At 39.9% G+C, this 18,151-nt stretch overlaps 1 protein-coding gene across 1 annotated transcript in view; it reads left to right on the plus strand.

Moving 5' to 3' along the window:
* The window catches only part of SIDL (SIDL trafficking protein particle complex subunit 10), a 578,423-nt gene that overhangs the window by 141,802 nt on the left and 418,470 nt on the right, over positions 1–18,151 (plus strand). Inside the window, exon 7 of the mRNA XM_080275724.1 lies at positions 16,562–16,752. Within this exon, the coding sequence (XP_080131850.1) occupies positions 16,562–16,752 (191 nt within the window). The remainder of the gene's footprint in view (positions 1–16,561; positions 16,753–18,151) is intronic.

The raw sequence follows: 18,151 nt of genomic DNA on the forward strand, positions 1-18,151 counted from the left end.
TCCACAGGCACCTTTTAACCCCTTAACTGCGGGGCGTCACTTTCGTGACGCTTGGGAGCAAGGGATCATACCGCGGGGTGTCACTTTTGTGATTCTGTGTTATTTTGAATTAGCCAGGGCTTTCAAGTGGTGGCTTGTATCATCTATCAGTACTGCCAATGTCCAACACTAGTCACCACTCCTAATCTCATCTGTACTCCCATCCATTGTTGACAATTTAGCCATTTCTCCCCGTTCCTGAGTCCCCTCCCTACCTCCCCTCCATTACCCTCTCCTCTCGCCTGCCCGGCCATAAATCTTCCCTGGAATTTTTCACTGATTTCATCTATTGAAATGAATGGTAAATTAGGGAATGTGAAGGTGGATGGAATAGTTCGTGAGTGGGGTGTGCCTGCTGAGATAGATGAGAATGGCAGTGCATTAGTGGACATTTGTGCTGGGAAGGGGTTGGTGATAGCCAATACCCTCTTCAGGCATAAAATGATCCACAGGTATACATGGCGAGTGATGAGAAGGGTGGATGGTGAACTAAATGAAAGGAAGGCAATGATTGATTATGTGTGTGTGGATGAAAGGATGCGAAGATGTGTAATGGATGCACGAGCTTATAGAGGTTGGGGGAGTGAACTTTCTGACCACTACTTGGTGGTGGCTAGAATTAGGATCCAAGTAAGATGGAGAAATAGAAGAAGGGAAAGACGAGAGGAAGGAGTAGTTGCAAGGAGAGTGCAAAAGGTTACAAGAGGATGAGAAAAAGGCAGAGTATAAGAGAGAAGTGGAGGAACGATTGGGCAAATATGAATTGGAGCAGATGGGAGACATGGAAGGTGTGTGCAGGATATTTACAGAAGAAATATGTCCAGCATGTGATGTGGTGTGTGGGATGAAGAGAAGACGGAGGGGGGTGCAAGGAACAGCGTGGTGGAATGAAGAGGTGCGACAGGCAGTGGCATAAAAGAAGAAAGCATACAATGAATAGATGAGAGATAGGGGCATGGAAGAAGTTGAGAGGCGGAAGAGAGAGTTATATGTAGAAAGAAAGAGATAGGTGAAAAGATTAGTAAGAGAGAGTAAGAAGAGAGTGGATGAGGAATTTGGAAGGAATTTAAGTGTAAAGTAGAGGGACTGTAAGAAAATGTTCTGGAAAGAGGTGAAAGGAGTAAGACAGGGTGGAAGTGAGGTTAGCAGGGGAGTGAAAGATAAAAATGGTAGATTACTAGTGGAGAAGGGAGAAAAAGTGAGCAGATGGAGAGAACACTTTCAGGAATTGTTGAACGTAGAGGATGGAAGTAATGCGAGTATAAGTGGCTGGGGAATGGCTGGGAGAAGGAGGGAGGTGAGAAGACAGGAAGAAATCTGTAGGATAGAAGTTGTGGAAGCAATGAAGAAAGTTAAATTGGGGAAAGCCCCAGGAATTGATGGAGTGTGTGGTGAAATGCTGAATCATGGGGGAGAGATAGTAGTAGAATGGATGTGGAAGATGTGCAGATTGGCCTGGGAGGAAGGTAGAGTCCTGGAGGATTGGAAGTCAGGTATAATTATTCCCTTGTACAAAGGAAAAGGGGAAAAGGAAGTGTGTGGTAATCATAGGGGCATTTGTCTTCTTAGTATAATAGGAAAAGTGTATGGTAGGATACTTATTGACAGAGTTAGAGAAAGAACAGAGAAATTAGTTGGAGAAGAACAGGGAGGCTTTAGGAAGGGAAGAGTTTGTGTAGATCAGATATTCATTCTTAGATCTTTAGTGGAAAAGTTTCTAGAGAAGGGAAAGAAGTTGTATGCGGCTTTCATGGATTTGGAGAAAGCATATGACAGGGTGGATAGACAAGGATTGTGGAAAGTGTTAAGAATATATGGAGTAGATGGGAAGTTGTTAAATGCTGTGAAGAGTATGTACAATGGTGCGAAGGCTGCAGTGCGTGTGGATGGTGAACTAAGTTAATTTTTCTCTTTGAAAGTTGGTTTCAAACAGGGATGTGTCATGTCTTCATGGTTGTTCAATCTGTACATGGATGGGGTAATAAAAGAGGTACAAGGTAGGGTAGTGGATGTTGGAGTGGCCCTGGTGAGAGAGGATAGTGTTTAGACACTCCCTGTACTGTTGTTTGCAGATGATACTGTGTTGTTGAGTGAAGACGAAGGGGAGCTGCAAGGCTTGGTGGATGAGTTTGAGAGAGTGTGTAAGAAATGGAATCTAAAGGTGAATGTAGGGAAGAGTAAAGTGATGGTCTTTGAGAGAGGTGAAGTCAGTGAATGTACAGCGAGGTTGGATGGTGAGGAATTGGAAAATGTGAGTACGTTTAAGTATTTGGGTAGTGTGATGAGTAAGGATGGAGGTTTGGAGGGTGAAGTGCTTGAAAGGGTACAGCATGGAAGAAAGGTTACTGGTTCTTTGAAAGCAGTGATAAGAAACAGGGAAGTGAGCATGGAAGTGAAAAAGTTACTACATGACAGTATTGTGATACCAACTCTAACGTACGGAAGTGAAGCTTGGACGTTGTTGGAAGGACACAAGTCAAGAGTTAGAGCAGTGGAAATGAGTTATTTAAGAGAAGCCTGTGGAGTCACATGGAGAGACAGGCTGACGAATGAGGATATAAAGGAGCGTTGTGGTGTTGATATGGATGTGATAGGAAGCGCTATGAGGAACACACTGAGGTGGTTTGGCCATGTGGAGAGGATGGAGGGTGAAAGACTGATGAAGAGAGTGTATGTGAGTAAGGTGGAGGGGGGAAGAGGGAGGGAGAGGCCGAGGATGAGATGGAGGGATGGGGTGGAGAGGTATATGAGAGAGGGGGGTGTGAGTTGGGAGCAGGGCAGTGAAATGGCGGGGGACAGGGCGACTTGGAGGCGATTTGTTTGTGGCCGCCCCAAACGGGATTGAGGCGTCTGGCAATAGATAGATAGATAGACCAACATTTTTTCATGTTAGCTAAACAAAATTCAATTTGCAAGTAACAAGCAAATTTAGCAATACATTTCTGAAGAGCAACAATAATTAAATTCTGTATGTGAGTTAATTATAAACATTTTACTGAAGGTTAAGAGAAAAATGAGAAGAAACTGAATTTCGTTCACAGCTCTTGCACCATCAAAAGTAAACATGAAGCCTAAGTCATACCACTGATGGAACACTGCCAGTGTGTGTGTGTGTGTGTGTGTGTGTGTGTGTGTGTGTGTGTGTGTGTGTGTATTTACCTATTTGTAGTATACAGGAATTGAGCAATGCTCGTGTTGTCCTGTCTCCATATCCACATTTATCAAGTCTACCTTTACACACATGAATGTTTTTCTCATGCACCACCTCTTTGTCTAAGTCGTTCCAAATATTTAAGTATTTACCTAATATACCTAATTGTGATATACACGGAATGTACTATGCTCGTGGGTTTCCATTGCTGTTTCTCAGTAAGTCGAATTTAGCTTTAAACTCATTTAGGTTTCTAGACTAGACGATCTCTTTGTCCAGGCTATTCCATAAGTCTATACTTCTGTAAGGAAAGCTATATTTCTTGATATCCTTCAAGCAGCTTGACGTTTTAAATTTCATTCCATGTCCTCTTGTTGCTCTCTTATCCCATAAAAACAGATCTTCTTTGTCAATTTTATCTACTCCCACCATAGTCCTGAACACCGCAATCATGTCTCCCCTCTTTCCCCTTTCCTCTAACGAAGGCAAATCCAGTTTTTCCATCCTCTCTCTGTATGACAGGTCTGTCAGACTGGGAACCATCTTGGTTGCTGTTCTTTGTATTCTCTCAATCTTGTTTATATCTTTCTTTTTGTGTGGGGACCACACAACCGCTGCATATTCTAACCTGGGGCGGATCATGGCCACTATCAATTTTTTCATCATTTCCACATCCATATAATGAAATGCTACTCTTATGTTAGTCAAGAGTTTATAAGTCTCTCCAACTACCTTGTTAATGTGCTTTTCTGGTGACAAACTATCTTGGACCAGCACTCCCAAATCTTTCTCTTCTCTCCTTTTTGTGATTAATTCATTACCCCAAAAATAATTCAGTGATGGTCTCCTGGTACTTTTACCCATTTCCAATATTTTACATTTCTTTACATTAAATTTCATTTCCCACGTCCGGCTTCAATTGTGTATCCTATCCAAATCCTCCTGCAGTATTTTACAATCCTCCTCAACCTCTATCTTCCTCAAGATCTTTACATCATCAGCAAACAGACTTGCATAACTGTTCACTCCATCTACCATATCATTTACGTAAATCAGGAACATTACTGGCGCCAACACTGAGCCTTGAGGGACTTCACTTGTTACTTCCCTCCATCCAGACATCTTTTCCTTTATTACTGTCCTCATTTGTCTCTCTTTCAAAAAGTCTCTCATCCATTCCAGAAGTTTCCCCTTTAGTCCTCCTATATATTCTAGTTTCCACATTAGTCTCTTATGAGGTACCTTGTCAAAGGCCTTCTCTAAGTCTAAGTACACACAATCCACCCAACCATCTCTCTCCTGTACCACATCAATCGCTCTTGAGTAAAAGCTCAACAAGTTTGAAAACATGACCTTCCACTTCTGAATCCAAACTGACATTCAGCCAAAATATTCATCTCTTCCAGATATTTTATCCATCTGTCTTTCAGGATTCTCTCACACAATTTTGCGACCATACTGGTTAGAGACACTGGTCTATATATCAGGGGTTCTTCCCCGTTTCCTCCCTTGTAAATTGGTACCACATTTGCCCTCTTCCATTCTTTTGGCACTTTCCCCTCTTCCAGTGAGCATACAATTAAGCTGTGAATTTTATCCGCCAGTTGTTCTCTGCGTTCCTTCAGTACCCAATTAGAAATTCCATCAGGTCCTGGGGCTTTCCTTACATCTTGAGTTTCCAGTAATTTATACACTTCCTGTACCTCCACTTTTATATCTTTCATCACCGGAACATTTCTAATCACTCCCTCCCCTTCCACAAGCTCCTTTTCTTTAGTGAAAACTGACTGGAAACGTTTGTTCATTATTTCTGCTTGCATTGCCGCATCCTTAAAGACCTCTCCTTCTACTTTCAGCTTGGTGATTCCTTCCTTTTGTTTCAGTTTGCCATTAACAAATCTATAAAACAGTTTGGGTTCATCCTTGCATTTGTCAATTATACCTTTTTCAAAATTCCTTTCTTCTTCTCTACGTATTCTTGTGTATTCATTTCTTGTTCTTTTATAGTCTTCCTTTGATCTGTCGTTACCTCTCTTTCTCCAATTGTTCCACGCCTTATCTCTCTCTTTTTTTTTGCTATCATACACCTTCTATTAAACCACTCCTTTTTCCTGTTTTCTTTCTCTCTTACTCTTGGTACAAATTTTTCCACTCCCAAATTATAGAGGTCTAGAAAGATATCCCACTTCCTCTGTATCTCTCTTGTTTCTCTGAATTTTCTCCAATCCGCATTTTCAAAAAAGTTTCTCAATCCTGTAAAATTTGCTTTCCCAAAGTTGTATCTTCCCTGTCTATGAAGCTCGTCTCTTGGCTCGATGTTTCCTATTAACATCTGGAACTCAGTGACCACGTGATCACTTTTTCCCAAAGGACAGAGATATTCCAATGATTCTATTACATCGGGTTCTTTGGTGAACAGTAAATCTAACCTTGCTGGTGTGTCCTCACCTCGAAACCGTGTCTCTTCTTTGACCCATTGCGTCATCACATTATTCATTATCATATTTAATAACATAGTGCCCCACGAATCCTCGCCGCCTCCCGAGTACCATTCCTCCCAGTTCACCTCTTTACAATTAAAGTCACCCACCAAAATTATATTATTGCTTTTCTCAATTATTTTTTGCAAGTAGCTAGCCATATCTGACAACATCTCATGGTATTCGTCATCCTTCCATGCTCTCGTCTATCGGGGAACATACACTACCGCCATATTTCTCTTAACATTCTCTCCAGTTTCTAATTTCATATATATCACTTCAGCCCTGCCTTCTCCCATTTCCACAGTATCTACATTTATGTTGTTCTTCACTGCTATCATCACTCCTCCTCCCTTTGTTTCTTTTCTGTCTTTTCTCCACAGTTTGTATTTACCATCTCCAAATGAACATCAATATCTTCTCTTAATTTGGTCTCTACAAAGCACATGACATCAGGTTCATGTTCTCTTAAGAAATCATTAATTTCGATCCTTGTCGATATGAAACCATCAACATTAGTACTGTATATATCATCTTCAAATTATTTTTGACATTATTAATACCCTCTTCTCTCCTACTCTCTGTCCGTACCACTTCCTTAACTTCTGATCTTTCACAACCATCCCCCTTAGTTTCCTTCACTTCTATTTCCTTAAATACCATTTCCTTACTTTCATATCCAATACTCTCCAAAAAAAAGTATTACATTCTTCTTCTGTCCTCTTATCATTTTTTTCTTTACTTCTTCCTTTAATGATTTTAAAACTTCTCTTTCTTCTTCATTCAGATCTTTTCTTATTATAATATTTTCCATCCCCGCCTCTTTGCTTAATTTCCAGGCCACTTTAAGTATCTCATTTATTACACTTTCTGATGTAAACTTGACTCTCATTGGTCTTGTTTCTCCTTTCTTGTAAGGCCCTATCCTCCTTACTTCCTCAATTTCTTTTACCCACTTGTCTCCTTCGGGGTCAATCTTGCCTAATATTCCTCTCACCATGTTCGTGTCTCTCTCGAGTCTTACGAACCTAACTTTTTCTTCCTCTTCCCTGTTTCCAAATACTACCACACATCTGTTCCTTTCTACAGTTTCTCTCACTATTTTCTCTTTTTTCTTCAGTATTTTCACTACATTTTCTTCCATTTCTTTCTTGTTCATTTCCCTTTCTTCCTGGATGATCTCTCTTAAGCTGGCCACTTCTTTCTGTTCTTCTTCTACGTGTGCCCACTTTGCCTTATGTTCTTCTAATACATTACTCACCTTCTCCGTTTTATTAGTACTCTCTTCTAGTTTCCTCCTCAGTTCAACATTTTCCCGCTTCAAATTCCTAATTTCTTCATTGGCTGTTTCACTGGACTGGATCAGACTCTGTATGGTGGTTTCCGTATTTACTGACACATCCTTTATCACTAGATTCTCTACTTTCTTTTCGAGTTCACTAATCCTCATAATTAATGTTTTAACCAGGTCCATGACATTGGTATTAGCATCAGATCCTTGAAATTCCAGTTCCTCATTGTTTATATTTTCGGCCATGTTTGATGTTGGTTAAATACCAAAATCAGGGTTAGGAGGACACAAGTCAAGAGTGAGAGCAGTGGAAATGAGTTATTTAAGAGGAGCCTGTGGAGTCACATGGAGAGACAGGCTGACGAATGAGGATATAAAGGAGCGTTGTGGTGTGGATGTGGATGTGATAGGAAGCGTTATGAGGAACACACTGAGGTGGTTTGGCCATGTGGAGAGGATGGAGGGTGAAAGACTGACGAAGAGAGTGTATGTGAGTGAGGTGGAGGGGGGAAGAGGGAGGGGGAGGCCGAGGATGAGATGGAGGGATGGGGTGGAGAGGTATATGAGAGAGGGGGGTGTGAGTTGGGAGCAGGGCAGTGAAATGGCGGGGGACAGGCGACTTGGAGGCGATTTGTTTGTGGCCACCCCAAACGGGTTTGAGGCATCTGGCAATAGATAGAATAGATAGAAGGTTAGGAGCGATGGCTGGGACGTCTGCTCTCTCCGGCTCCGTGTGTGTGTGTGTATTTACCTATTTGTAGTATACAGGAATTGAGCAATGCTCGTGTTGTCCTGTCTCCATATCCACATTTATCAAGTCTACCTTTACACACATGAATGTTTTTCTCATGCACCACCTCTTTGTCTAAGTCGTTCCAAATATTTAAGAATATACCTAATTGTGATATACATGGAATGTACTATGCTCGTGGGTTTCCGTCGCTGTTTCTCAAGAAGTCGAATTTAACTTTAAACTCATTTAAGTTTTTAGACTGGATGATCTCTTTGTCCAGGCTATTCCATAAGTCTATACTTCTGTAAGGAAAGCTATATTTCTTGATATCCTTCAAGCAGCTTGACTTTTTCAATTTCATTCCATGTCCTCTTGTTGCTCTCTTATCCCATACAAACAGATCTTCTTTGTCAATTTTATCTACTCCCACCATGGTCCTGAACACCGCAATCATGTCTCCCCTCTTTCTCCTTTCCTCTAACGAAGGCAAATCCAGTTTTTCCAACCTCTCTCTGTATGACAGGTCTGTCAGACTGGGGACCATCTTGGTTGCTGTTCTTTGTATTCTCTCAATCTTGTTTATATCTTTCTTTTTGTGTGGGGACCACACTACCGCTGCATATTCTAACCTGGGGCGGATCATGGCCACTATCAATTTCTTCATCATTTCCTCCTCCATATAATGAAATGCTACTCTTATGTTAGTCAAGAGCTTATAAGTCTCTCCAACTATCTTGTTAATGTGCTTTTCTGGTGACAAACTATCTTGGACCAGCACTCCCAAATCTTTCTCTTCTCTCCTTTTTGTGATTAATTCATTACCCCAAAAATAATTCAGTGATGGTCTCCTGGTACTTTTACCCATTTCCAATATTTTACATTTCTTTACATTAAATTTCATTTCCCACGTCCGGCTTCAATTGTGTATCCTATCCAAATCCTCCTGCAGTATTTTACAATCCTCCTCAACCTCTATCTTCCTCAAGATCTTTACATCATCAGCAAACAGACTCGCATAACTGTTCACTCCATCTACCATATCATTTACGTAAATCAGGAACATTACTGGCGCCAACACTGAGCCTTGAGGGACTCCACTTGTTACTTCCCTCCATCCAGACATCTTTTCCTTTATTACTGTCCTCATTTGTCTGGCTCTCAAAAGTCTCTCATCCATTCCAGAAGTTTCCCCTTTAGTCCTCCTATATATTCTAGTTTCCACATTAGTCTCTTATGAGGTACCTTGTCAAAGGCCTTCTCTAAGTCTAAGTACACACAATCCACCCAACCATCTCTCTCCTGTACCACATCAATCGCTCTTGAGTAAAAGCTCAACAAGTTTGAAACACATGACCTTCCACTTCTGAATCCAAACTGACATTCAGCCAAAATATTCATCTCTTCCAGATATTTTATCCATCTGTCTTTCAGGATTCTCTCACACAATTTTGCGACCATGCTGGTTAGAGACACTGGTCTATAAATCAGGGGTTCTTCCCTGTTTCCTCCCTTGTAAATTGGTACCACATTTGCCCTCTTCCATTCTTTTGGCACTTTCCCCTCTTCCAGTGAGCATACAATTAAGCTGTGAATTTTATCCGCCAGTTGTTCTCTGCATTCCTTCAGTACCCAGTTAGAAATTCCATCAGGTCCTGGGGCTTTCCTTACATCTTGAGTTTCCAGTAATTTATACACTTCCTGCACCTCCACTTTTATATCTTTCATCACCGGAACATTTCTAATCACTCCCTCCCCTTCCACAAGCTCCTTTTCTTTAGTGAAAACTGTCTGGAAACGTTTGTTCATTATTTCTGCTTGCATTGCCGCATCCTTAAAGACCTCTCCATCTACTTTCAGCTTGGTGATTCCTTCCTTTTGTTTCAGTTTGCCATTAACAAATCTATAAAACAGTTTGGGTTCATCCTTGCATTTGTCAGTTATACCTTTTTCAAAATTCCTTTCTTCTTCCCTACGTATTCTTGTGTATTCGTTTCTTGTTATTTTATATTCTTCCTTTGTTCTGTCGTTACCTCTCTTTCTCCAATTTTTCCACGCCTTATCTCTCTCTTTTTTGGCTATCATACACCTTCTATTAAACCACTCCTTTTTCCTGTTTTCTTTCCCTCTTACTCTTGGTACAAATTTTTCCACTCCCAAATTATAGAGGTCTAGAAAGATATCCCACTTCCTCTGTATCTCTCTTGTTTCTCTGAATTTTCTCCAATCCGCATTTTCAAAAAAGTTTCTCAATCCTGTAAAATTTGCTTTGCCAAAGTTGTATCTTCCCTGTCTATGAAGCTCGTCTCTTGGCTCGACGTTTCCTATTAACATCTGGAACTCAATGACCACGTGATCACTTTTTCCCAAAGGACAGAGATATTCCAGTGATTCTATTACATCGGGTTCTTTGGTGAACAGTAAATCTAACCTTGCTGGTGTGTCCTCACCTCGAAACCGTGTCTCTTCTTTGACCCACTGCGTCATCACATTATTCATTATTATATTTAATAACATAGTACCCCACGAATCCTCGCCGCCTCCCGAGTACCATTCCTCCCAGTTCACCTCTTTACAATTAAAGTCACCCACCAAAATTATATTATTGCTTTTCTCAATTATTTTTTGCAAGTAGCTAGCCATATCTGACAACATCTCATGGTATTCGTCATCCTTCCATGCTCTCGTCTTTGGGGGAGCATACACTACCGCCATATCTCTCTTAACATTCTCTCCAGTTTCTAATTTCATATATATCACTTCAGCCCTGCCTTCTCCCATTTCCACAGTACAGTATCTACATTTATGTTGTTCTTCACTGCTACCATCACTCCTCCCTTTTTTTCTTTTCTGTCTTTTCTCCACAGTTTGTATTTACCATCTCCCAAATGAACAACAATATCTTCTCTTAATTTGGTCTCTACAAAGCACATGACATCAGGTTCATGTTCTCTCAAGAAATCATTAATTTCGATCCTTGTCGATGTGAAACCATCAACATTAGTATATATTACCTTCATATTATTTTTGACATTATTAATACCCTCTTCTCTCCTACTCTCTGTCCGTACCACTTCCTCAACTTCTGATCTTTCACAACCATCCCCCCTAGTTTCCTTCACTTCTATTTCCTTAAATACCATTTCCTTACTTTCATATCCAATACTCTCCAAAAAAAAGTATTACGTTCTTCCTTTGTCCTCTTATCATTTTTTTCCTTTACTTCTTCCTTTAATGATTTTAAAACTTCTCTTTCTTCTTCATTCAGATCTTTTCTTATTATAATATTTTCCATCCCCGCCTCTTTGCTTAATTTCCATGTCACTTTAAGTATCTCATTTATTACACTTTCTGATGTAAACTTGACTCTCATTGGTCTTGTTTCCCCTTTCTTATAAGGCCCTATCCTCCTTACTTCCTCAGTTTCTTTTACCCCCTTGTCTCCTTCGGGGTCAATCTTGCCTAATATTCCTCTCACCATGTTCGTGTCTCTCTCGAGTGTTGCGAACCTAACCTTTTCTTCCTCTTCCCTGTTTCCAAATACTACCACACATCTGTTCCTTTCTACAGTTTCTCTCACTATTTTCTCTTTTTTCTTCAGTATTTTCACTACATTTTCTTCCATTTCTTTCTTGTTCATTTCCCTTTCTTCCTGGATGATCTCTCTTAAGCTGACCACTTCTTTCTGTTCTTTTTCTACGTGTGCCCACTTTGCCTTGTGTTCTTCTAATACATTACTCACCTTCTCCGTTTTATTAGTACTCTCTTCAAGTTTCCTCCTCAGTTCAACATTTTCCCTCTTCAAATTCCTAATCTCTTCATTGGCTGTTTCGTTGGACTGGATTAGACTCTGTATGGTGGTTTCCGTATTTCCTGACACATCCTTTATCACTAGATTCTCTACTTTTTTTTCGAGTTCACTAATCCTCATAATTAATGTTTTCTCCAGGTCCATGACATTAGTATTAGCATCAAATCCTTGAAATTCCATTCTCTCATTGTTTACATTTTCGGCCATGTTTAACGTACCGGTAAAGTACCTAAACAGCTGTTACCGAATAAGCCACAAATATTCATGTATACTATTGCCAACAAATCTTTACATTTTTGGTAGTCTACTGACTTTCATTATTTTAAATTTAAAGAAAGACCTTAGGAGACAGGACAGACAAAATTCCTGAAACTACTCAAGGTTAGGAGCGATGCCTGGGACGTCCTCTCTCTCCGGCTGTTCGTGTGTTCGTGTGTGTGTGTGTGTGTGTGTGTACCATCTGACTCACAAGTTCATACCTGTCTACCACAGCTCCATGAGATAAGGTTGCTGGCTGTGTATTTGTTTTGAGTTTCTTTCTAGCCACAGTGATACTGTATTATGTTCTGAATATTCAGTATGTTTTAGTTCCAGCAATTTACCATTTACAGCAGTCAGTAGAATGTGGGAAATGACTGTGTCTTTGAAAAATAATTACAGCCTTTGCTCATGACTACAGTGGTGGGAAAATAAGTGCTAGCGTCTGAGGTCATTGGGTAAAACAAACAGCCTTATATTTTTCATCATTATACAGCCGATTCCAATACAATTCCGATTATTTGATAATTTTCCCCTCTGATTCTGATACTGATACTAATGAGCTTTTGCTTGCCAATTGGTAGCATTATCCTGGAATCTTTTTTTTTTTTTTTTTTTTTTTTTTGTTTTTTTTTTCAAAATCATTCGATCCAGCCAGTGGAGCATAATGCCAGTACAAATGATAATGTGACCCCACCGAACAAAATTTTCGCTACTGTTATTCTTTCACTCACTCTCAGTACATTCATGATATATCCCACCCATTTCTCCTTAACCAACACACCCACTCCACCATATCCATCTGCCCTACCCTGCCAAAATGTCTTGTAACAATAGTCCCGCCTGACAATCATTCTGGCTGATCCACCCCTGTATCTGACCTGTACACATACCTTATAAGGGGGGGGGGGGGCAGATTGTAGGTTTTTATTCTTATTTTTTGCTGCATATAAGATATACTTTTTTCTCTCAAAATTACCTTCAAATGTCCCCATGCATCCTGGAGGCCAGACTAGACAGGTTTGCTTGGCTCCATTTAGAAGAAACTTTTATACAGATGATCATCTTACTGCTTGGCAGTCACAATATTTTAGAGTATAAAGACCGTTGATTTACTGTAAGAAATTACATTCACGTGTATATATACGTAGCAGATTTTATGATTAGAAACACCCAAGTTCAAGAACACAGAACACTCAGGGTTTTTTTTACAGCTGGCCATGTGATGGTGTAGGGGTTTAACGGTATAGCAGTTTAGCAATTTAGCATATAGCATGCACCCTACTCTAGCAGACTAATACGATCACTGATGAACTCCTTGCTAACCTTCTGAAATGCTATGATGATCACTTTGCATGCCATCTACTCACTAACAAGTAAGGGCTAGCTTGACTGCTGAGTATAACGACATCTGTCCCATATGGAAATTCAATAACTCTTGTTAGGCTGGCTTCTCTTACTGATATTTTGTTTCATATGAGACAAGAATATTACAGAAGGAAACAGTCTTATATTACTGTTCATGAGAAATGGGAAAAACAGTTGCAACATTAAACAGTACTGCCTGAAATTACAGCAATAGCAATTTAGCGGTTTAGTGCCTAGCATTCGCCCTACTCTCGGAAGTTAACATGATCCTTGGTGAACTGCCTGCTAATGGTCTGAAAGACAATCATGATCACGTCTCTTGCCATCAACTTACTAACTAGCAAGGCAGTCATATTGTGAGATGTTGGCTAGCAAGACTGCTGAGTCATTATAACAGACGTCTGTTGCACATGGACATTCGATCACCCATGTGAGACTGGCTTCTCTTACTGGTATTTTGTTTCATTCAAGACAAGAGTATTATAAAAGGAAATGTATTATATTACTGGTAGCAAAAAACGGGAAAAACAATTATAGCGTTAAACAGTACTGCCTGAAATAACAGCTACACTGTGTTTTTCAGCCATGACTGATGTACTTTAGTAGTGTCTTAACCAATCAGGGCTCTGCCACTTACAGTACTATGTTATGAAAATGGGAGAAAATTAACTGAGTAGATATTAGTACAATATTTGAAATTAGCAGTGCCGTATGGGCATTGATTGCAATGTCTCCCAGTTTTATTGTATTCACAACTGACAAACCAATAAAAGCAATCAATCCAGTTCATCCTTTGCTTCACTGTAGATCAGAGTGATCGATCCTGTTCACCATTTGCCTCATTGCTGCCATAGCAGAGCTATCATAATCAGCAAAAGTGAATGCAACCCAATGCATGCATGTGTGGGGGATGTGGGGGTGTGAGTGTAGAGTGGGTGTGCTTCATGAGGGAGGAGTGGGAGAAGTCCAGGTAGGGGCACAATGATAAACCACTTATTATAATCTCTTCAGGCCAGTAATGTATTTTATAGTGTACTTTATTCTTGCTCACCAGGTGGTTTTATTCAGTTAAGGAAACATTGTGCACCAAAGGAGTTAGTGTGGGCTGAATCAGATGCTCCTGTTTGAAAAGTTTCGTTAATCACTTGTGCTCAATAAAAATGTTTGTATTAGCAATAATAAGAGAATAATTGCAGTAGGCTGGTTAGCTCATGTTTGGCAGCTTCTTCGACTAAACTGTTAAAATAAAACAGGATAAGAAAGAAGACTGCTATCCCCCGCTAACCTAATCTTTTGGCTGAAACTGTTAGAAAATGGAGGGAGTGACTTAGGATTTTGATGTAACATTTAATGAGAAGTATTGTGTGCAAGGGCGTCGGGTGGTAGAATGAATGTCTTAGTACCTATCCATCTTTAATTTAATTTGTCTGGCTCTCTGTCCGATAATCTCCTTGGCATTTCCAGCACAGAATTATGCTCTGATATTTGAAAAGAAGGCTGCATTTCTCATGCACTTTTCTTAGTCACTTACTTTGGTATAGCAACTGGGAGACAGCAGTGTTACTAAGGCATAACAGTGGATGTTTAAATGTTTTCACAGTATTTAATATGTTTGAGGTGAATGACTGTTTTCAGTAAATTGTGAACAGTTAAGAATGCTTTGTTAATTTTTGATGTTGCAAGACAAACGGCACTGTCAGTAAGGGAGTGTTACTGAGAGAAGAGGGTAGAGACAGCTGTATGCCTTGTTCCCAAACAACCTCGCTATACAGTATTGAACTTCATTCGTAAAATGTTGTAATTTGCTTTTTGTTTGGTGTGTATATACAAGTGCTACATTTATTTTTTATTTTAATATTATTATTGTGGAGGAATTCAGAGGTTAATGAGAGTGCATCGTGATGGCAACGAAGTAGTGTTCAGGGGCATGTTTACTGAGCAGATAATACTCGTGCCGTATTTCATTTGGTTTGTTTAAGGATATTTTTTCAGTTCAGGAAATGAATGTGTTGTTTGTAAATAATAAGACACCAGGAGCAAGTTACAGTAGTCTCACATCACACTGAGCCAAGATTGAATGCGGGAAAATACCGTAACACCAGAGGTGTGGGGCACGAAGCTGACTAGGGCAGTGTACTTTTAGGGAAAATAAAATGCTGTAAACGTTCCTTGTAATTGATTTTTGAAAATCTGTTTGTGTTGTCCGTCACTGTAATATACGGTACATGCAGGCAGTTGATTTGGAGATAAAGTGTATTCCTACTTTTAAAGGCTTTTATATTTTCTTAAGTGAATCAAAGAATGGATATTATTGAGTTTTGTTGTTTTAAATTTATTTCAAGAAAAATAATACTTATCTCTGTCTACTGATATGTATTAATTATACTTTATTGGAGTTGAATATTAACCCAATAGCTGCTACGTACATCATATGAAGAATGGCATGCAACTGCTGCGTACATCATATGATCAAGCTCTTTTTTTCTTAAATAAGGCGTGCTACATTTTTCTCCCGAATGTCCATAAATAACGTACCATGGCCAAACTAAGGTAAATAATGAACTTGTATTAGGTTTTCCTATTCTTTTCCCTGCACTCTCATTTATAAGAGCAAAAATTATTTTTGAGGAAAAAAAAAATCTCGTTTTTTTGGGCATGGGGGGATCGACCATGAAACCTAATGCCACAGTTAACGGGTTAATTCTCAGATTGTTGTACCAAAGGAATCAGACTTCATAAACATAAAGTGTTAAGATGGTGTTGTGGAACGAATTAACTTTTTGTAAGAAGGGGTTTGTTTGTTTGTTTTCCTGTCTTGTACCCTTCTTTTACATAAAAATAAAGAAAACAAAGACATATGCAGTACTGAATAGAGATTCTGAAAGGTGGACTTCATAAACTAAACAGTGCTAAGATGGTGCCGTGGAACAAAGCAACTTTTTGTAAGGAAGGGGTTGTTTGTTTTCTTGTCTTCTACCCTTATTTTACATAAAAATATAGCACCAAAGACAAATATACAGTACTAATTAGAGATTCTGAAAGGCAAGTGTGTATTTGAGTGAAAACTACTCATATCAAGCAACTTTTGTGCAGTCTTGGTCGAGACGTACTTTTTTCTCAGAACTGCCCTTCCAGAATCAGGGTGCGTCTTTCACAGTGCAACCTCTTATATGCCGCGAAATATGGCAATTTTTATGTATTACTTTGCAGTTTATTTGTTCATTGTAATAGTGTATATAAAGGGTTGTATAGCATTGCTTTTTTTACTTTTTTTTCCAATTTCGTGTTTTTTCAAATAATGTAATTTCCTGTTCATGTGCTGCCTTCAGACAACTTCTGTATAAGTTAGGGACCTCCAGTATTTTAATGGTTTAGAAATACCCTGATAGTACCATATTTATGTATATTGAATATCATTTTTTTCCTGCCACAGATTTGAGGAGGCCATGCGAGCTGAACGGGAGCGGCGCACAGAGAAGTCTTGGTCCTTTTGCTCATATTTTCTGCTTCAGGAAGAGCTGGCACAAGTATTCTCCCTTCTGGGCCTTCACGATGAGGCCCTGGTTCAGTACGATGAGCTTGATGCTCTTTTTACACAGTTTGTCCTAAATTCTGCTGCAGGAGGTGTGTAAATCATTTTGCGTTCCTGTCTTTCTATCAGTGATATTATTAGCCAGTTCTAAATTCATTGACCCCTTGGATTGGGTTACTTATTATTAAATTTTATTCTTGCCACCTCTAGGTGACTTTTATTGAAGTTAAGAAAAACTTACTATTTTAAACTACTTGTAGAACATATCTTATTTTCTCACACTCATTTTTGTCAGAGGGTATAGGAGGGCAAAGAATTTCCAATACATTTGGAGATGCATAAGAGATGTAGCATAAGTGTGGTATTGCGATGGCCTGGTAAGTATCAAGTCAGGTTCTGTTTATTCTTTTTTTATTTTTTTATTATGCACTTATACACACCATCCACTGCTGGAACAGGACAAGAAAAGCAAAAATATTGCAAGTGACTCTGAAAGTAAAGAAATATTGGAAGAGAAAGATTACAAATGTGGTAGGTGGGGGTGCCCACCATCCACTCACTCAATGTCGTGCTGCTTTTGGGTGCCTGCCCTCACCTCTCTTCCTTCCTTCTTTCCTTCCATCCTCTTCTGTCACGTTTTCCTTCATTCTTTCCTCGTCATTCTGTCTGCGGGTGACTCCACACTGAGTGACAAACCAAATGGTTTTCTGTACATTAGGAAACCATTTACTACACTGGGTGGTCACCATACAACCAAATTATGGCACCTGGTGGTTCAGTGGGTAATTAAGGCACTCCAGTCGGATTGAACCAGTGGAGATTTATATCCAAGGGATAGTTGGGGTTTATTGCTCACATAATGCCACCCAGGGATGAGTGAGGCTGGTCACTCACATATAAAATAATCAGGACCAAGTTGTTTAGCCCTGGGCTCCTACACTTCTCAGGGGCAACACTGGATTAGATGATGAATGAGTGATAGACGACAAGAGACTATTGCAGACAAAATCCAAGCTAAAATGCAGATAGAAATTTTGAATTGATGTACCGGTACTGGTACTGTCATCGGAAGGTTTTGTAAACAATGGTATTTCACTTTCTGTGTCATTATCTATCTATCTATCTATTGCCAGACGCCTCAATCCCGTTTGGGGTGGCCACAAACAAATTGCCTCCAAGTCGCCCTGTCCCCCGCCATTTCACTGCCCTGCTCCCAACTCACACCCCCCTCTCTCATATACCTCTCCACCCCATCCCTCCACCTCATCCTCGGCCTCCCTCTCCCTCTTTCCCCCTCCACCTCACTCACATACACTCTCTTCGTCAGTCTTTCACCCTCCATTCTCTCCACATGGCCAAACCACCTCAGTGTGTTCCTCGTAACGCTTCCTATCACATCCACATCAACACCACAACGCTCCTTTATATCCTCATTCGTCAGCCTGTCTCTCCATGTGACTTCACAGGCTCCTCTTAAATAACTCATTTCCA

Source organism: Coenobita brevimanus, chromosome 62 (assembly GCF_032717465.1).
Source record: "Coenobita brevimanus isolate Jiangsu-jjx chromosome 62, ASM3271746v2, whole genome shotgun sequence".
NCBI classification, from domain to species: Eukaryota; Metazoa; Arthropoda; class Malacostraca; order Decapoda; family Coenobitidae; genus Coenobita; species Coenobita brevimanus.